The 20,382-nt window shown below is 61.2% G+C and overlaps 3 protein-coding genes across 3 annotated transcripts; 1 reads left to right on the forward strand and 2 right to left on the reverse strand.

The window, feature by feature from the left end:
- Window positions 1–4,893: 4,893 nt before the first annotated feature.
- On the reverse strand, window positions 4,894–8,561 carry PNMT (phenylethanolamine N-methyltransferase). The gene is made up of 3 exons (XM_065422772.1): window positions 8,408–8,561; window positions 7,602–7,809; window positions 4,894–5,329 (listed from the first exon to the last, which is right to left on the reverse strand). Exons 1-3 carry the CDS (start codon window positions 8,559–8,561, stop codon window positions 4,894–4,896), a joined length of 798 nt encoding a protein of 265 aa, XP_065278844.1.
- Window positions 8,562–12,234: 3,673 nt separating this feature from the next.
- Window positions 12,235–13,436, forward strand: LOC135894648 (telethonin-like). The gene is made up of 2 exons (XM_065422785.1): window positions 12,235–12,383; window positions 13,016–13,436. Exons 1-2 carry the CDS (start codon window positions 12,235–12,237, stop codon window positions 13,434–13,436), a joined length of 570 nt encoding a protein of 189 aa, XP_065278857.1.
- A 5,414-nt stretch (window positions 13,437–18,850) lies between these two features.
- Window positions 18,851–20,007, reverse strand: LOC135894649 (telethonin-like). The gene is made up of 2 exons (XM_065422787.1): window positions 19,877–20,007; window positions 18,851–19,259 (listed from the first exon to the last, which is right to left on the reverse strand). The coding sequence occupies exons 1-2, from the start codon at window positions 20,005–20,007 to the stop codon at window positions 18,851–18,853; spliced, it is 540 nt and encodes a 179-aa protein (XP_065278859.1).
- Window positions 20,008–20,382: the final 375 nt, after the last annotated feature.

Consider the following 20,382-nt stretch of genomic DNA (forward strand, 5'->3'; position numbering starts at 1 on the left):
TCTCTGGCAGAGCCCGGCTGGGCAGTGATGTGTCTGACTCGCTGGGACCCCTCTTGCAGCCAGTGGATTTACCTGGTCTCTTCCCTGGAGGGATTCTGTATCTTCCTGGCACTGGCCCATGTGGTTCCACAAGGCCAGGCCCTCTCCTCTCCCTTGTCGTCAGTCGCAGTCCCACCCTCTGGCCATGCAGGGGTCCAGAGCCGTGGCTCTCAACCAGGGCTCCACCAAAATAACCCAGAGAGCAGGGCCAGCATTAGACTCTCCGGGGCCCAGGGCTGAAGTTGAAGCCCAAGCAACTTAGTTTCGAGGGGCCCCCTGTGGCAACAGGCCCTGGGCCAGGCCCTGCTTGCTACCCCCTAACGCTGGCCCTAGCTTTTAATCTACTGGATATGCAGAACACTAGTTGTTGGGGCACAGGTGGGCCATGGAATTTTCAAAGCATGTTGGGGGGTGCTCAGAAAGAGAGGTTGAGAACCCCTGGTCCAGAGAATGGCTCCTTCCCCTTGGTAGCCTCTCCTGCCTTCCTTACACCGGGGCTGCAATAAGGCAGCTGGGCTCGCTTGCCAAGGACGGCACCCACTGGCGTATCTGCTGCCTCCTAGGTCGCTGGCGGGCTTCAGCCTGTTACTGGAAGGAGTCGCAATAGGCCTCAGTATCCTCCTCTTATGATAGTGCTGAGACATGGCTGGGCTTCCCCAGGTGGGGCTGGTGCCAGCATTCCCTCCTGGCACTCCAGCCCCTGCTCTGTCCCCTGGAGAGCCAGCGTCCCTTCTCCCCACTTGCTCCAGGGCTTGGCACCTGCTCTGCAGGTCCAGGGCTCTGACCTCACCTTTCCATCCAGCAGCCTTCCCAGGGCCTTGCCTTATTCCCGCCTGGTCTCCTGTAGTCACTGTGGCCTGGGTCTCAGGGGAAGCATCTCTGGGAAAAAATGCCCTGCCTCTGGCTTTAAACCATAGTTTTCCTTGTTCGCTGCGCTTGTGCGTGTGCTGGAGCAGATCGTTTTCAGGCCAGTTTAAAAACTCCTGTTGCACTGGGAGAGCTTGATCCATGAGCCCCTCCCTCCCCCTGGCTTTCCACCGGCATGCTGTACCCTAGCAAGGAGGAGGCATTTGGTGTGATGCTGTAGTTAGCAGGGTTGTAATGGAGGCTTCTCGTGGAAATTCTTGCCAAGAACAGACTGATGGCTGTGCGTGCCGGGGTGTACAACAGGTGATCGTACAGTGAAAGCAGGTGAAGTTTCTCTTGGGGTGTGTGTGTGTGTGTGTTGGTGTGAAACGCAGCTCCTGGCCTCTGAGAGCTCTGTGCCAACTTCTTACTGAAACGTCCCAGTGTGTAATTTTAGAAGTAGAAAACAAACAGCACATCCTCCCTAGATAGCTCCCAGCCAACGCAGCACATCGTGTGCTCGTCCGCTGTCCAGTCACCCTCGGAGCTATCGCCAGAGCCTGGCATCTGTTTTTCACATGGAAAATGACCGGACATTCTCCTGGCATCGCCCCTGCCAGCCACTTCAGCTGGGCTTGGTAACAGAATTTCCTGAAGGTGACCTGAAAGTGCTGTTGGTGGGAGCAGCTGCTTTGCTGCGGGGGAAGGGGAGAGCATAGATTTGTGGGTTTCTTTTTCCTCCGTTTCCGAGGATATTTCCTTTTCTGGTTGTACAGGTGATGGGTTGGGATAATCTGTATATATCATGGAAATAAGGGAATGGGGGCAGATTTTCTATCACTGTACAGCCCACACACGTGTCGTATGGGGATGTGAATGTGACTAACGTGTATTCTATTGCTGTTTCACTTCTTAAATCAGCTCTTTGGAGCGTGATCAATTAATTGTATTAGACTTGGGTCAAGTCGACAATTATTGCAAACGGTGCAAATGAACCTTTGTCTGTATTGTTGTCCTGGTTTCTCTGAGAATAAAATTGTAATTAATCTAATAATCTTCACCCCCTTCATCTGTTGATTTTTTTGCCTCCAAATCTCCACCTAAAGAAAAACCATTTGGAGTTGCCAAAAATATTAATAACCACTCTTTAATCCCCTCTCTGCCTCAAATCCTGAATTAAGTGGAGTGCTGTCACATGGCCAGTTGGGGAGCGGGGCTGGGAGGGTCACGGCGTCTAACTCCAGGCCAGGAAGCAGCCACCTCCATCTGAGGATCAGGTCCAGGAGTTACTGGTTTGGGATGGAGGGAGGATTGACTGGAAGAAGTGAGAGTGAGATTGGGTTGGTGGTGCCAGCTCTTAGACCTTCTGTGGTTAATAATGGACAGACCCTTCCACTGCAGTTGGGAGCAGGGTTGGGCTTCCTACCAGGAAACCTGATTAGAGCAGGATTCCAGCCACTCTCCTGGCCCCCATCCTCTAAACCGCATGGCCAGGGGCCAGCCAGGAGACCCGGAGCTGCAGTTACAGATTTGGCTTACACTCTGGATAAAGTTCGGCCCATATTACCGGCCTTTCCAGCGTTTGGATTGGATGGCGCGGTTATGATATTCTTTAGACAAGGCAGAAAACTCAGCAAGATCAAATCAGCAACTCAAAGGCAGGTGGACTCCGACCTGTGCTTTCCTGGGCCGAGGCTGACTAGATGTGAGGGAGCACTTGGCAGTCAGGCCATGGGGAAACTTCTGTGCTTAAGGATGCAAGATCTCTAAATAAAAGTAGTGGCTTTATTTCACGCAGCTTGTGCGCTCTCTTCCAAATCCCCCTCTAGGGACAGGAATTGGGAATGCGAGCGGGGGGGTGGGGGGGCTGTCACTGGGCACAGCAATGACGCAGCCAGACCTAGCTCCTGCCTCTAGCAGCTGAAGCTAGGGAAGGGAAAGTTCCACCTAACCTCCCTGGGGATCAGTTAATCCCTTGAACGGGGCTCGCTGTCCTGTCCCCCGCGGTTACGGACCGTGCTGATGGGTGTGATGTCAGTTCTCTGGATAGTAATGTTACACTCCCTGGCCTCACGCGCGAGCCTAAATCCCTCTGCGCCGTCACTGGGGCGGGGATTGGATTTAAAGACTGGATGCTCATTTGAAGCCTTGAATTCCTTCCCCTGCATGAACTGCATGAACTAGCCCCCTAGGAGAATGGGGCCAGCCCGGCGCCATTGTGACCCAATGGCTAAAGAAGCGGTGACGTCATTACCAACCCTGCTGTTTGTACGGCACGATCCAAGGCAGGTATTTGCGTGTGGTGAAGAAGGAGCACGAGCTGGCGGGAGACAGCCTGTGAGAGTGACTTCCCATGGTGCTGAGGAGCTGCCATGTCCATTTTCAGTGACATTGTGGGGCACGGAGTTGGGCCTCTGAAAGACGCTGTGGCTTTAAGCTGCCTCACCCCTCCCCAATGCGACCTGCAGGTCCTGCGTGTGCTGCTGCAGCCCCGAGAGGAAATTAGAGAGACTCACTTAAGCACCATAAAATCCCACCCTTGGCTTCCAAACCATTTTTTGCTAGAGAGAGTTAACTAGAGGGGGTCAACGTGGGGTTACTGTGCCCCCCACCTTGGGGAAAGACCTGTTTTTCCCCCCAAACATTTCTTTAAAGGGTTGGTTCCAAATTAAACATCCTGTATTTATTAAAGTCGTCAGCTGAACTATTAACCACGTTGGGATTACTTAAATATAGACTCGCAGCTGCTTTGTAGGCTGTTTGTTTAACGTTTACACTTCCCCCAACTCGGAGTGAATCTAGACAGCCCCGTTTGCCTTGATTTTATAGCTTTTATTTTCAATGGATTCTCATGCAGTAAAACAAAGGCTCAGGTGTATAGGTCTCAGAGAACAGCATGGAATATGTATCTATAGCCACAAAATAAATATCTAGATAAAGTGCCATGGAAATCATGAAAACATCTCGTCATTATTAGGTTCTCTGAAATGTTTTTTAAACATACAGTAAAAGTCTAACTGTTGGGCCTAAATTATCTGGGGTTCCCACTAAAATTCTTCAGCAGATGGGATTGGTACCAAAACTAAATTGTGCTAATTCTGAAGTTGGAATCCTGCTGAAATTCTACCTCGGCTAGTTTTGTCTTCTCCCTATACAGTGAAATTCCAGATTGGGTAATTTATATTCTGCCTACCTCCTACTTCCCTTTCACTTTCAGATGGAGTGGGAGGCGGTTTTTCATTACCTGGTCGAAACTCTTGTGGAATGTTACTGTCTGCCCTTTAGCAGCTGCTGAGTTCTGCCCCAGAGGTGGCTGCATGTCATGTAAAACGATATGGAGAGAGAGAGAAACTAGTGCATTGAGTGCAGGATCACGAATTGGCTGAGTTCTAATCCCAACTCTTGCTCTCTAACTCGCCCCTTCTTAGTTTCTGTGACTCGGTTTCTAAAACAAGGGTGGTAAGGCAGATCTGCTTCACAGGCTGGTATGCAGATTAATTGAATGATGTAAGAACTTTGAGCCCCCCAAAGTGCTGTAAAAGCACCTGGAGCCGATAGGGAGAGGCTCTAGAAATGCATGCCCCAAATAGGATTTCACTCTCTTTGTACTGCACAAGGAGAACCTGGGTGCTACAGAAAGCCAACCCTGCCTGATACTCCAGTAGCTGCTCAGGCCACGCGTGGCCCTACACAGACACAGGGGAACAGGACCTGCCATTAATAGAAGCCTAGAATTTATGAATGAAGAGACCCTCAGAGAACCAGCTAATCCACCTGCCTCCAGTTTTATTTAACCCCTTCACTGCTGAATCAGCTACCACATGCAAAGGAGATGCGCTCTGGAGCTGGGGGCGGACGGGGCGTTAAGGAGAATCACGCAGCATCTCAGGTTATCTGCCTAGGATGGATGCATCTATTGCATTACTAGCTACCAAGCTTCACTCTGCTGTGGGACGTGCATCTTAGCAAAGAACAAGAGGATTGGCCAGGCCTGCCTAGCCACGGGCCTCAGGCCACGGGCTTCTTCTGTGCGTGGACAAAGAAGACCCCACTCACGTCATCCACGCCGATTTTCAGGCTGGGTGGCATGAGATAGGAGCGGAAGTCGTGGATGTGGTAGCCGCTCTTGCTCAAGGCCTCCTTGACGTCGGCCTCGCTCACCGGCACCACTGAGAGCTTGGCCTCACCGGCCAGGTAGAAAGACTCCTCTAGGGCGCCAATGAGGAGGAAGTGGCCCCTGGGCTGCAGCAGGGTGGTGACGTTACGCAGGGCTCTCTCGAAGCTCGGCCGGTCGGGGCTCACCGCCTCCAGGCAGAAGGTGGAGACCAGGGCGTCGGCTGGCTGGCACAACTGGGAGCCCAGTGGCTCGGGCTGGTGGACGTCGATGGGAAGGATCTGCCTCAGTTTCCCTCTCAGCTTCTGCTCTTTCTCCTTCCACTGCTCCCTGTGCAAGCCAGAAAAGAATGAGGCCCGGCCATGAGAAAGGGAGCATGGGAGTCAAGCAATGGGCATCAGGGGGCAGTGTACCCAGCCGCACCCAGGAGGGAGAGGGGGTGTTTAGGGTGCTCCAAGGGGGATGATGGGATCAGAGGAGCCAAAGGGAAAATTTAGGCCGAACTGGCCCACGGAAAAGCGCCACAGGGGGTGGGGTGAGAATTTTATGCCCGCTCAAGGTGCTGTGGTGATAACACCAGCGTCTGACAGGGAGCTTTCCCCCGCTGCGCCCCTCTAGCCCGCCGCAGTGCTACAGCGATCAGAGCCATGGGTGGTACCTATGGAGAGGGACCCACCCATGGTCCAGTCTCCATAGCTGAGACTCCTAGGGGGGGGGGGTTTAGCTCGCTCCGGCCGGGTGCCCAGCCGCGTCCCTGAGGAGCCGTATAACGAGGCTAGACAGAGCCCTGGGCAAGCCAGAGCTGGGAGGGACTCCAGCACCGCTGGGCAGAACAGGCCTGACTTTCCAGGGGGTAGGAGCTCAGGGCTCTCTGCAAAACCAGCCCGATTCGGCCACGCGCTCACCGTGGCTGTTATCGGTTACTGAGCCCCAGCATCATGTCCGTGCTCCTTAGAGCTTCCAGCCTCTGAGGCAGAGGAGCCGCGCCGTGCTGGGGAGCCTGACGGAAGGGGAACAGCGGGTTATACAGCGAGATCGGTTCGTTTCCAGCTCCAGATTGTCCCAAACGCAGCGTGGAAGAAGGTGGGGTTCACGCCGACACGGCTGGTTTGGCACAAGGCTGTGGGCGACTCCCCTTTCTGAGTGCAGGGTGTTCCCAGCTCTGATTGCTGGGGTAACGAGGGTGGGTGTGTAGGTTTTACCTTCTCTGCACTCAGGAGATCATTTCCCCCCCGTCTCTCGCTGCTCCCAAGCAGGGGGCTGGCCCTGGGGAGGGTTAGCAATCTGCACCCTGGGGAGTGCCCTGGTTGCTTCACAGGCTGGGAGATCAATGCGGGGTCTTTGGAGTGATGCCGCTGGGGCCTGTGCCCTACCCAGAGCTGGAGCAGTGACCTTACCAGACCCACGAGTCCCCCCCACCATCACTGACACTCTCCGGTTGTTATTTGGAGCCAGCAATTTGCTTTCCCCAACCCAGCCCTGCTCCAGGAGACGCCCTCCAGCCAGGGAGGCCTTTTGGCAGCAGGGCTGACAAGCTGTGCCGGAGCAGGGAGTGGGGTGTGGGAGTTTTACTGGGACTGTCTGCGTTGGTGATGGGGATAGCAGGGGGTGACTTCACTTGAGGGACGATACCTGAGCATGTAACCTGAGCCCAGGAGTGGGGTTGGGGCTAGGTGACACCTTTCCCCGGGAAACTGGACAAAGGCTGGAGGAGGAGCCGGGGGGGAGGCTGGGTGAGACTGCTGGAGGGGGTTTCAGTTTGGAGCTGGCTGGGGAAACAGAGGGAGCCCCAGGGCTGGGGTCTCAGCTCCCTGCCCCGCAAGATGGACCTGACTGAGGGGGTCCTGTTGTCTGTACCTACAAGCTCTGTTTTGGACTGTGTTCCTGTTGTCTAGTCCCGGTGAATCGCAGGAAGTTGGGGGGTGCAGGGCCCTGCCTCCCCCCCACTTCCTGACACAAGCGAGTCTTGGAAGCCGGATCCCTGGTGCGAGCGCCTTGTGCTTCCAGCCCCCAGTGCCACGCCGCCTGGCGGGCAGGACAAAGCCCAGGGGGTGAGGCCAGGCGGCGGGTGAGCGGCCCCAGGACACGGGCTTGCCGGGCGGTAACTTTGTAAGGCTGACTCTGGGTGAGCAGAGGGGAGGGATCGACGCCCAGGGCAGTCACTGGGTGAGCTAAGCGATCGGGGGGGGGGGGGGTGAGGCTCAAAGGGGTGTGTGGGGCTGTCAGTGTGCGTGTGAACGTGTGGGACACGGCTGGGCGGCGGTGCGCTCCCTGTGACATGCCGCATGCACATGCGTGTGCTGGCCAACAACGCTGACTCCTTTAACTCTGTGCCTCAGCAACCCCCCCCACCCCAGCTGCCAGTTGCTAAATCCCCCCCCCACCCCCCAGTCCATTTCCACCCGGCAAACAGCGAGTTTGGGAATTCAAGTGACACCCTCAGGTCACACAACCAGCCCGGACCACGGAGCATCAGCCAGAGCGGCTGCTCCGTCCAGTCCTGCTCGAACGCCCTCGCTCCGGCCAGCTCTTCCCCCGGCTCTGGTGCCACCGACCAGCCTGGTTTGCAGGCTGCCCCCTCCCATCCCCCCCAGACGCCTACCCTTTGCCCTCAATCCGGCAGACGTGTTTGATGTACGGGCTCCAGTTGAAGCTGTCGGGCTCGCCCCGCACCCACCGGCGCAGCACCTCCCGGTTCACCTCCAGGTAGTCGGTGGCAATGATCTCCTCGAAGTGCTCGCAGGCGCTCAGGAGCTGGTAGATGGTGGGCCCGGAGCCGATGTCGATCAGGGTGCGGCCGTGGATGTCCCCTGAGGGGCGAGGGAGACTGGTACAGAGGGACGTGTGCTAAGGGGTGGGAGGGGGGGTGAGTTTTTGGGATACCCGCTTTGCGGTGGAGGAGGCTGTGAGAGCGGAAATGGAAGGAGAATTCAGCCCAGGCCTGGTCTCCGCTGGGAAGCGTTTCCCCAACAGCTGTCCGGGTACAGCAAACCCTGCGTGGAGACGCCCTCAGTCCGGCCAAGAGTTCCTTTGCCTGGGTGGCTTATACCCGGTCCCCACCCGAGCTGAGCCTTAGCCGCAAAGGCTTTTTCTGTGCTAGAAGCCACGAGACGTTCAGCCTAGCGGAGGTGAAGGGTGGGCACCAGGGCTCCTGGGTTCTCTCCCCCGAGCTGCCAGGGGAACGGAGTGTAGTGGTCAGAGTGTGAGGGGTGGGCACCAGGACTCCTGGGTTCTGTTCCCAGATCTGCCACCAGTGCTGGCATCAGTCTGTGCCTCAGTTTCCCCATCAGTAACACAGAGGCCGTGACACTCTCCTCCCTCCCAAGGCAGCTCGGAGGCTTCATCCACTGATGCCTGCAAAGCCCTTTAAAGGCTTATTTACAGCTTCTGTCTCACCCCAACGCTCACCTGTGGCGAAGGCCTCGGCCAGGCACCGCAGCTTCCAGGGCACCACGCAGTCCTCGGAGCTGAAGTCAGCCCGGGGGGGCATGTAGTTGTTTTGCAGGTAGGCTCTGGGGTTGAACTTCTGGTAGCTCTCCCCGACGGCCGCGATGCTGCTCATGGCTGGGGGATCGGCCGGGCGGCTCACGCGCAGCTGGGGCCGAGGGAGCCGCCTTTATAGCCCCTGCCCTGGGTGGCTCAGGGCGTCGCAATGCGCTAATTGGCCCAATCTGATTAGGGCCCAACGTGCGCCAGGCAGATGGGACCTGGTGCTCCCCGCAGGGCGGATGGAAATTGAGACCATTTCTCTAGCTGCCCCCCTCTGCCCCCCCAACCACGCCGGCCCCCTGGCCCAGCCAGGCGGGGAGGAAGCTGTCGTGCAGTGATTGGCTGGACATTTAGGGGAGTTAATGGAGGCTCCAGAGACACGTCGGGGGTGGGCTGGGAGATTAGTTTATCTTGCACCGGATGATCATTTGACAAGCGTATTGAAAGGCGACTTTATTGTGGCCGTTCATCCCGGCTAACCAGGTTAGTGTCAGCGCCGGCGGGGGCCGGAGCCGCATCCTGCCGCTCCACCCCGACCGGCTCAGCCTGCCGATGGGCTCTGGGTTTTCACAGTGAACGTAATGATTGTGAAGAGCAGAGTAAGGGAAGTGCCAGCTCCCCACACAGCTCTGCCAGTGCCCCTCACTCCCAACCCCAGCCCCCTGCTAGCCCAGCCCTGGGCTCCCCCCACAGCTCTGCCGGTGCCCCTCAATCCCGACCCGCAGCCCCCTGCTAGCCCAGCCCTGTGCTCCCGCCACAGCTCTGCCGGTGCCCCTCACTCCTGACCCGCAGCCCCCTGCTAGCCCAGCCATGGGTTTCCCCCCCCAACCACACAGCTCTATTGATTCCTTTCCACATAGACCCCTCTGGACACAGGTTGTTAATTGCTCTTTAACTGCAGGCTGGTTCTGTGATGTGCTCCGCAAGGAGGCAGCGTTCTGCACCAGCTGGACCCCAGCTCTCAGCCACCAGCTGGCCGGCCTGCTCACCCCATCCCTCTCGCTCCACCCTGGCTCCCTGGTGCGTCCCGTGACAGGGGCGAGATGGGGCTGTCCTGAGGACACCAGGCGTTAGAACCATTCCCAGCACTGGTTTGGCCGGGGAAGATCCATCGCAGCCAATGGGGAAGGGGCAGGGGGCTTCCCTTTGCCACCTTTCCTCGCCAATTTCAGCCTCTTCGCTTATTTCAGACTCCCAGGTGGGAACAAACCAACTCCCCTCCCAGCCCATTCATGGCAGCTGGATCCGCTCACAGCCCCCCACCCTCGTGATGGGAGGAAGGGGCTCATTGGCACAATGCAAACCAGGGCGGTAATGGAGTTAGCGGGCAAGGGGGGCCGGCCTCAGGGCCCTGTCAATTGTGGCTGTGAAATATCTCTGGTGCAGCTGATAACGCCAGGCCTGGAACAAGTTAGCGGCCCCAAATGCTTTCAGGCTGTTTTGGAAAAGCTGCCTCAGCTCATAAATTATGTCAGCAAAAGGCCATTAAATGAGACCGATCCCAGCGCTCTGGTGGGGCCAACGTGGTTTGATCCGTGAGCGGCTGGCGGGCAGGAATTGTCACTGTCGGTGCTGGCTGCATGGGGGGGGCCTGCCGGGGCCAGGCTGAGAGCCGATTCTCCAGCCCCCGCCATGCGATCTCGGAGCTGGTGGAAGGGCATCAACTCCACAGCCTGGGGTCCTCTGCTGACCCGCACAGCAGGGGCTGCTCCCCCCCAGCATGCCCAGAATGGGGGGCATCAGCCTGGTCAGTCATTGGGCTTCCTGGCCATGAAGGATCCCGGGGCCCTTTCTGCCAGCGGAGGAGGAGCACTGACCAGGCGTCCTGACGCCATTTACGTTGCTAGCCCTAGGAAAGGCCATTTCACTGGGGCAGGGGCAGGGAGGGAAATGGAGGTGCCAGTGGCGGGAGGGCACTTGAACAGAGTCCCACAGCAAGTGGGGAATAATAATATGAGTATTATGTCACCTGCCACCCAATGATCAACTTAGAACCCAGGAGTCCTGGCTCCATGTGGCCTGCTCTAAGCTACTCCCCTCCCAGAGCTGGGAATAGGACCCAGGAGTCCTGGCTCCCAGGCCTCTCCCTCTAACCACTAGACACCACTCCCCTCCCAGAGCTGGGAATAGAACCCAGGAGTCCTGGCTCCCAGGCCTCTCCCTCCAACCACTAGACACCACTCCCCTCCCAGAGCTGGGAATAGGACCCAGGAGTCCTGGCTCCCAGGCCTCTCCCTCTAACCACTAGACACCACTCCCCTCCCAGAGCTGGGACTAGAACCCAGGAGTCCTGGCTCCCAGGCTTCTCCCTCTAACCACTAGACACCACTCCCTTCCCAGAGCTGTTAATAGGACCCAGGAGTCCTGGCTCCCTGCCCCCCTGCTCTAAGCCCCAAGTCTCCACCTGGAAAGTGTGAGTCCTTCACATGCTGCCGCACCCCCCTCCCCCAGGAATCCTTGGACCCAGGGTGGCTATAATTAGCCCCATCCCCTTGGCCCCGGCGGGACAGCCAGACTGGGCTGCTCAGCACATTTTCTCCCGGCCGGGCGAGGTTTTCACATTGCGTCTCTGGGCCGGGGGAGTGTGCTGAGCGCAGGGGCTCACGCAGTTGTCACTGCCCCGGGGTGGGCTCACCGAACATGGGGCTGGGAGCTCGCCTGCCGGGGGGCCACTAACCCGGGGGTCTCCAGGGTCAGGTTTTAGGATGAGCTCATCCCCCAAACTTGGTGGCCAGCAGGCCCCGTGCTCCATGGCCTGGGGCAGCGCCGAGCCCGGCCCGTCAATGAAAAACCCAGTCTGAGAACCGCCCCCACCTCTAGTTCCAGCTCCCACATGCTCTCTGGGGACACCTGGGTTCTGCCAGCCAGGGGCGACTGGCTCATCTGGGCCCCTCCAGCCAGCCAGCCGGCCAGCTCCGGTGGTATCGCCCCCCCCCCCCCGCTCTGGGGCAAGGGGGAGACCTTTAAAAGAGCCACCACCCCTTTTCCCCACTAGTCCCGGGCCTTTGAAGTTGTGGGAGGGAGACGCGTGGGCTCTAGTCAGTTCCAGCGGGGGCAGGGTGGGCTGGGAGCCAGGACTCCTGGGTTCCATTCCCAGCTCTGGGAGGGGAGTGGGGTCTAGTGGTTAGAGCGGGGTAGGCGAGGGTATCAGAATTCCTGGGGTCTACTCCCAGCTCTTCTATTGAGTCCCTCTGAGACCCAGAGTAGACCAGAATGCTCTTCCCCCATTGGGCTGGGGGTTTGCAAAGGGTTAATTCACACCCCTAAAGGGTTGGGCCACCTGGTGTGGACAGTGGCCCAGGATTGCCCCCCCCACACACACACCCCATAGCTGAGACCCCTGCAGCTTCCCACAGGCTGCGTGAGTATAAGCGTTGCCCGGCAGGGTGATCTCCGGGCCGAGGCTGGTTTCCAGTAAACAACAAACGCGGGGGGTGTCCGGTGTCGGGAGCGCTGGCGAGTGACCGCGTGGGGCGGATATAGCCCCTGACGACACGGCTCGGAAATAGCCACAGGGAGGCTATATAAACCCTGGCCTGGGCAGCCAAGTACCAGGGCTTGGACACACACAGCCAGGCTCACGCACACGCAGCCGGGCTCACACAAACACACAGCCGGGCTCACGCACACGCAGCCGGGCTCACACACACACACGCAACCAGGCTCTAACACACACAGTTGGTCTCTCACACACACACAGCCAGGCTCACCGCCCCCCCTCAAGCAAGGCGTCCCACAGGGCGAGGATGTTCGGCAAGAGCGTGGTGCTGCGCAGCGCGGGGGTGCTGTCGGCGGCCGAGCTGGGCTGCCTGGTGAAGGAGGAGGACGTGGTGCGGCATGAATCCTTCACGGCCGAATGGAGGGACCTGTCGCTCTCCACCAGGCCCGAGGAGGGGTGAGTGTGGGGCGCGGGCACCCTGGGCAGCGGGGCAGGGCATTGGGCTCCCTGTGGCCCCGACCCCGGGGTGAGGGGAGCCCTGGGAGTTTCTGTGAAGGGGCAGCCGGGGGTGGGGGGCTGTGGAGCAGAGCAGGATCCCTGTCCTGGCCCCTCCTCCGTGCCAAGCCAGCCTGGGGCAGAGGGGTCGCAGCCCCTGGGCACAGCGGTGCCCCTTCCCCTCACCAGCCCCAGCCCAGGCCCGTCCCCCTGCGGCTGCCCCTTCCCCCTGTCCAGGAGAGAGGCAGACCCAGCTCTGGGGCAGTGCCCCCAGCCCCCCAGCCCTGGGTACAGCATCTGACAGGGAGCAGGGGGTTGGGGTGGAGCAAGGCCCCCATTGCCCCCCCCCAGCTCCCTGCCCCCGGGCCTGCAGGGCACCCCCCCCCCCCATCGCGGGCGTCTGTGGCGCTCAGGGCAGAAGGGGCCCCAGAGTCTCTCGCTGCCCCATGGCCCCAGGGGTCGCAGCCCCCCAGCCTCAGGGGGCGGGTTGGGTCCTTGGGCTTGTCTGGGCTCTCTACTCCCAGGAGGCGATGGGGGGGGGGCTGCCGGGGGCTGCTCCCTGGGTCCCTAACGTTTCCCCCCCCTGCTCCCAGCTGCTCCCTGCGGGAGGTGGACGATCGGCGCAAGGAGACGTACTGGCAGCAGCAGGAGACGCGCTTCGTGGTGCAGCGATCGCCCTGGCTCATCATGCGGCTGGGCCGGCTGGGCGAGCCCCTGGCCTGCTACCACCTGCCCTACCAGCGGGCGCTGCCCCTGCCCCTCTTTGTGCCGGCCGACCTGAGCGCCAAGGCTGAGCGGGGAGCCACCCCGCCCCAGCTGCGCCACATGATGGACTTCGAGACGGCGCTGGCCGGGGGATCCCCACCCAACGGGCAGTGCCGGGACAAGAAGGCTGTGGCGGAGATCACCAAGGAGCTGCCCCCCGTCGTCCAGCCCAGCCGGCCTGACTTCGGCAAGGGTGACTTCCATCGCTCCCTGTCCCGCTCCCTATCCCAGGAGGCGCAGCGGGGCTGAGGGTCGGGGCACGGACCTGCCCGTAGGGCTCTGCGTTCCCAGCTCACGGCTCCCCCTGCATGAGAAATACCCACGGTGAGCCGGGCAACGCGGAGTTACTGTAGAGGCCCATTCCAGGGCCAAAGCCATCCCGGGCGTAAGCTCAGCGAGGTTACGCCGTGGCTGCATGTGGCTTTTCGAGTTAGACTGTGAGCTCTGTGGGGCAGGGACCATGGGTTCGTACAGCACCGTGCATGCTGATGGTGCTGCAATCGGAACGCTGTCTCTTTAAGAACGGTCTTCCCGGCTGAGCTGTCAATCAGCTGTCAGCAAGGCTGTCACAGCAGCTGATGCTCTTTGGGTCTAACAGCACAGCAGGGGGGAGGGGAGTGTGGGCTAGTGGTTAGAGCAGTCAGGGGCTGGGAGCCAGGACTCCTGGGTTCTATTCCCAGCTCCAGGAGGGGAGTGTGGGCTAGTGGTTAGAGCAGTCAGGGAGCCAGAACTCCTGGGTTCTATTCCCAGCTCCGGCAGAGGAGTGTTGGCTAGCGGGTAGAGGGGGCTGGGAGCCAGGACTCCTGGGTTCTATCCCCAGATCTGGCAGAGGAGTGTTGGCTAGCAGGTAAAGGAGTAGAGGGGGCTGGGAGCCAGGACTCCTGGGTTCTATTCCCAGCTCCAGGAGGGGAGTGTGGGCTAGTGGGTAGAGAAATGGAGGGAGCTGGAAGCCAGGACTCCTGGGTTCTATTCCCAGCTCCAGGAGGGGAGTGTGGGCTAGTGGGTAGAGCAGTCAGGGGCTGGGAGCCAGGACTCCTGGGTTCTATCCCCAGCTCCGGCAGAGGAGTGTTGGCTAGTGGTTACTGCAAGTGACTGGGCATCAAGAGAGCTGGGGCCTGTCCCTAGCCTGGGGAGGACAAATGATTACGTGGAGATGAGGGCAGAGCCAGGAAGTTGCAGTTGCCGGCATGGGGGAAGCACAAGGCGATGCTCAGCCGGCCGGTGCTGCAGGAGAAGGATTAGTGCATGAGAGGGACGAGCAGCTCCCCGCAGACGTCAGGACATGGGTGACCCCAGGAGCTCATTTGCATCCTCAATCCCCTGGGCTGATATTCTGGGGCAAGGAATTCACCGTCCGCGTCCCCGTGTTCCTTGGCCTGCTGCTGTTACTGGGGCGCTCGGGGTATGAGGCTGTCTGGCTAATAAAAGGAGGAAAGGCGGCATGACTCTCTCCTTCCATTCGCCGTGTTAGCCGTCCTGGCCTGGGGGAGCCCGGGGGACGGGCCAGAGCCGGGGCCCCCGCACTTCCCCTGGCATCTGCTGCTGGGGGTTGGCAGAGGCGAGTCGCTCAGCTGAGAAAGAAGCCGTGATGCTGACCCTGACTCTTTTCCTAGTGGGGCCTGGTCATTCACCCCACATGGCCCCCTCCTAGCTCAGAGGAGGTCACGTACGCCACGCAGGCAAATGCCTGAGTCGGGAGGCCCAGCCCAGCCCTGCCTGGCTCCCAGGAAGCCCCTGGCACCCCCGACTTGGCTTCACTTGGAGAACAAGGCAGAGAGCAAACGCTTCCCGCTGGCCACGGCTCCCCGGCAGGGGCGTGTCCTGTGCCTCACACTGATGCCGCAGTTCTTGCGCGCGAAGAAGGTGACCAGGTAAGTCTGCCACAGCTGGTGACTCCTGCTGCCATAACGCCACCAACCCACAGGGCAGCACCTTTGCTGCCAGCTGCGTGGCTACAGCACATGCCAGGCACATGGCTAATACCCCCAACCCCTCACAGCAGACGGGGGAAGCCTCAGGCCCTTTGGTTCACCCGGTACAGGCCTTTGGCAGCTGAGCTCAGGGAGACGCTGCAGGGCAGTGGGCCCAGGCCATGCTCCCACCCCAGAGCGTTTTGGGGATCAGGGCAGACTGGCAGGCAGCTTCCCCTTGAAGACTGGTGGCCCCCCTGGCACCCAAAGGCTCCTGGGCGATAGACGGATGCCACAGATAGGAGTAGTTTGCTGCCTTTTGCCGGGGGGGGGGGGGGCATCACTATCCCTCCCCCCCAGGCAGGACTTGGTGGTGTCACGTGGAAGAAAAATGAGGTGAAAGGAAGCGGTGTGTGTGTGTGTGTATATTGTGGCACTGGAGGGGAAAGAGGATGCAGCTGCTGATGTGTGTGTGTGGGGGGGGGGTAGGGGCTGCACCCAGGTGTGTGGTCAGGAGGTGGTGGTGCACCCAGATTGGGGGGGGGGGGTGCTAGGCGCTTGGGGGGAAGGGCTTCTGCTCTGAGCAGCTGCATGACTGACCCAGCCTGCTTGGACGCAGTGGGGCGTACAGTCCCGTTCCCCCCCCCCCAGGCCATCACCGGTCAGCACAGCCTGGCCGAGAAGCTCCCATAGGACAAGTGGAGCAGGGCTGGCAGCCAGGGAGCTGGGGCCGGAAGGGCATGGCCAGGGCATGGCAAATACGGGCTGGGCCAGACCAGCTGATCCAGGCGTGGGGGCCCCTCCTGCACCGGGCAGGCCCCAGTGGGCTTTGCCATTATTTGGGGGTGGGAGGGGTGCAGCCAGACAGCTGGGCTGTGCCCCATGTCCATCCACCCCCCATCTCCCCCTTGCAGGGCTCTGGCCAGGCCCAGGCCACTTTCCTCTGACCTCATGCTGCCCCACCTGCTGGACCAGCGCCCAGAGAGCGCCATGCCAGGTGCCCCCGTGCAGAGGTTAAAGAGCCTCTGGCCAAACCTCCAGTCCTTCCCCTGCCCGCCAAATCCCGGCCAGCCAAGGACAGAAGCTGTTTATGGCCTTGTTAACGTTCTGCGCCCAGGCCAGGAGCAGGTGGCAGCTGCCAGGTGGCGCCGGGGGGGGGGAAGAAAGAGGGGGGCACAGACACTTGCTCTGCCCTGACGCAGTCCCTGCTGCAGTAGTGTCCCGGCCCTGGCAGCAGGCACATGGCTGGGCTGCTCGGCCCCTTGGCCACGTGGAGCAGCCCATGCGGGTATCGCATCCAGTGCCCGCACGGGGCAAAACGGGGCGGGGAGACATGCTGCCTTTAAAAGTAACAGCGCCCGGCCTTCGGCACCGTCCCCTGCAGGCTCTGGGCCCTTGCCGAGCTCCTCTGTTTAGCGCCATCGCCTTGACAGCGCCCCCCCACCGGCTGGGCACGGGACCCGGCCTGGGCCCGGCGCTGAAAGCGGCTCCCTGCCCGGGCTATATTTAAGCACAGGAGGCCGTTCTGGATGGGCCGGCCCCAATTCCCTCATGGGATCGTAGGCAGGAGACTCTGGGGGCCAGTGCCTGCCTCTGCCCGCCAGGGGCTGATCCAGGCCAGACCCCAGCGAGAGCAGGTCCTGTCTCAACTGGGCCCGGCAGAATTTGCTCTGTAGCCAGCCCATTAACCCCTTCTGTGAGCCAGCCTCTAGAGGGAGACAAGGAGCCACAGTGCACCTACGCCTGCTGCTACATGTGTGGGCGAGGGGAACAGAACATGGACCCCCCGCCCTAGATCCTTGTCTCCTCTCAGCCCGGTCCCCCTTGGCCCCGCCCAAACTGCTGCTGCCTTCAGGAGGCCTCACACCACCATGGCTTCCGTGTAGGGTGGGACCAAGCAGGGCCTGTGAAAAGACAGTGGGGAAACTGAGGCACCGGTCTGGAGTCACATATCAGAGCTGGGAGTGGAACCCAGGAGTCCTGGGTCCCAGTCCTACATTGCTACAAGCCATGGTCCTGAAAGCATCCATGCCCCTTTAATAAATGCAGCTGTAGCCTCTGGCCCCCACCTCGACCTCCCGGAACCCCAGCTATGGGCTTTCTCCTGGCTCCCTTTAACTCTTGTCCTGCTGCTTTCTGTCCTGCGGTCCCCTCCAGCCGGGCCTGAGTGCAGCGTTCCCCATGGGACCCTCTGACCTAGCTGCTGGGACGGCTCCTGCATTGCGGGCAGATTGACAGCTGGGAAGCCCCCTGCTCCTTTCCCCACCCTGCCCCTTTCCAAGGAGAGGGGCCAGCAGGGGGCTCAGCCCCTCTGCTATCAGCCCAATGGCCACCTCTCTCTCCGTGCAAATCTTCATCTGCCTTTTGGCTGGAGTCACTGGGCTGCGACTGGGGGAGCAGGGTACGGCGCCGGGCCCCTCCAGGAAGCAGGCCTGGCCACGCCAGGCGGAGGGCAATTCCAGCTGTGACCAGCACCACCGCTGGGCTAGCTCAGAGCCCACCCAGCTGTTGGGGTCAGGATCAGTGCAGGCCACTCCCCCCTCCCCCCCCAGCGATCGCTCGCGCATTTCAAAGGAAGAGGACCAAGGTGGGACATTTGGGTCGAGACTGGAGTTTTATTGCAGTACAAGGAAAAGTCACGTGGATAGAAACCCACCTCTCCCCCTCCACCCCCCACAGGAGCTGGTACAACCCTCACCTCCGGAGCCACACCGCAGCAGCTCCCACCCCTGGCTGATTTCCCCATGGTTCCCCCATCGCGGCCCTGCAGCCCCCAGCGCGCGCCTCCCCGTCTCACCTGCGGTGGCCCCTTCGCTCCATCCCTTCCTGCATTGTCCTTTGGCAGCCAGGGAGGTGTCCCCCGTCCCCCTGGGCAGGACCTCGCCTGGCCCTTCCTGCCCCCTCTGCTCCCTTGCCGTCGCCACGTCTGCCCGCTCCTGATGCCCCCGCACAGGGAGGGGCGTGAAATCAGGCTGGTCCCAGCTCCCTCCTCCTCCAGGAGCAGGGATGCGAGAACCTCGCCCCCCCCTCCCCTCTGAGCCCGTAGGGGAATCCCCAGCCCCAGGGGAATCCCCAGCCCCAGGGAGGCAGCTCAGTCACCCTGTCACAGTGAATCTGCCCCAGGCCACCCAGTGAGTCAGTGGAAGAGTCAGGCAGAGAACCCAAGAGTGCTGATCCCCCTGCTCTAAAAACCACTAGACCCCACTCCGCTCCCAGAGCTGGGGACAGAACCCAGGAGTCCTGATCCCATCCTCCCCCCTCTAACGTACTGGAACACAACCCAGAGGTCCTGCCCCATGTCTACACTGCTCACCGTGGGGACCCCGGCTCGTTTCCAAGCCTGCACTTGAGGCTCCACAACTGAGTCAGAGTAACGGCTGTGTGGGCAAACGGAGCTTGGGGCTTGACCCCACCTCAGACCTGGGGCTTGGTGTGCCATGTAGACATACGCGTTGTGTCCCAGACCCAGGAATGGGACCCAGGAGCCCCCATTCCCAGCTCTAACCAGGAGCCCACTGGAGGGTTTAACAGCTGGGAGTGGAGCCCGCTTCCCGCTTGTCGGCTCCTACCTTGTACAAATCCTTGGCAACTAAGGAAAGCTTGGTGAGGGGCACTCGGGGTGGTGCCCTGTGCCCATGGCAGGGCACAGCTCCAGCCTGGCACCCGCCGTGGGTGCCACACAGACACAGCGCTAACACAGACAGCACAAGGGGGTCGCGCCTGGGCACCCCTAGCGCTAGGCATTGTCTCCCCTCAGCCCCTCTGCGCCTCCTGGGACAGGGAGCGGGGGAAGTCACCCTTGCCGAAGTCAGGCCGGCTGGGCTGGACGACGGGGGGCAGCTCCTTGGTGATCTCCGCCACGGCCTTCTTGTCCCGGCACTGCCCGTTGGGTGGGGAGCCCCCGGCCAGCGCCGTCTCGAAGTCCATCATGTGGCGCAGCTGGGGCGGGGTGGCTCCCCGCTCGGCCTTGGCGCTCAGGTCGGCCGGCACGAAGAGGGGCAGGGGCAGCGCCCGCTGGTAGGGCAGGTGGTAGCGGGCCAGGGGCTCGCCCAGTCGGCCCAGCCGCATGATGAGCCAGGGGGATCGCTGCACGATGAAGCGCGTCTCCTGCTGCTGCCAGTACGTCTCCTTGCGCCGATCGTCCACCTCCCGCAGGGAGCAGCTGGGGGCGGGGGGGGGGGAAACGTTAGGGACCCAGGGAGCAGCCCCCGGCAGCCCCCCCCCCCCGCATCACCTCCTGGGAGCAGGGAGCCCAGACAAGCCCAAGGACCCAACCCGCCCCCTGAGGCTGGGGGGCTGCAACCCCTGGGGCCACTTCTGCCCTGAGCGCCACAGACGTCCGCGATGGGGGTGTGTGTGCCCTGCAGGCCCGGGGGCAGGGAGCTGGGGGGGGGCAGTGGGGGCCTTGCTCCACCCCAACCCCCACCCCCTGCTCCCAGTCAGACGCTGTACCCAGGGCTGGGGGGCTGGGGGCACTGCCCCAGAGCTGGGTCTGCCTCTCTCCTGGACAGGGGGAAGGGGCAGCCGGAGGGGGATGGGCCTGGGCTGGGGCTGGTGAGGGGAAGGGGCACCGCTGTGCCCAGGGGCTGCGACCCCTCTGCCCCAGGCTGGCTGGGCACAGAGGAGGGGCCAGGACAGGGATCCTGCTCTGCTCCACGGCCCCCCACCCCCGGCTGCCCCTCCACAGAAACTCCCAGGGCTCCCCTCACCCCGGGGTCGGGGCCACAGGGAGCCCAATGCCCTGCCCCGCTGCCCAGGGTGCCCGTGCCCCACACTCACCCCTCCTCGGGCCTGGTGGAGAGCGCCAGGTCCCTCCATTCGGCCGTGAAGGATTCATGCCGCACCACATCCTCCTCCTTCACCAGGCAGCCCAACTCGGCCGCCGACAGCACCACGCTCTTGCCGAACATCCTCGCCCTGTGGGACGCCTTGCCTGGCGGGGCGGGGTGGGGGTGGGGAGCCCAGTTGTGTGTGTGTGAGCCCAGTTGTGTGTGTGTGAGCCCTGGGTATTTGGCCGCCTGGCCGGGGCCGGGGCCAGGGTTTAAATAGCCGTCCCAGTGCTATTTTGGGAGGTGTTGCTGGCACTGTGTGTGTGCGCATGCTGCACAGTCATGCTCTGTGTGTGTGTGTGTGTGTGTGTGTGTGTGTGTGTGTGTGTGTGTGTGAGAGAGAGAGAGAGAGAGAGAGCCAATGCTCCAAGCCGAGATTAACAAAGCCCATAGCTGGGGGGGGGGCACTGCCCCCCTGGAAATCATCCCCCCGTTTTCTGACTCCAAGTTTGCTCA

This window comes from Emys orbicularis, chromosome 25 (assembly GCF_028017835.1).
Source record: "Emys orbicularis isolate rEmyOrb1 chromosome 25, rEmyOrb1.hap1, whole genome shotgun sequence".
Classification (NCBI taxonomy): Eukaryota; Metazoa; Chordata; order Testudines; family Emydidae; genus Emys; species Emys orbicularis.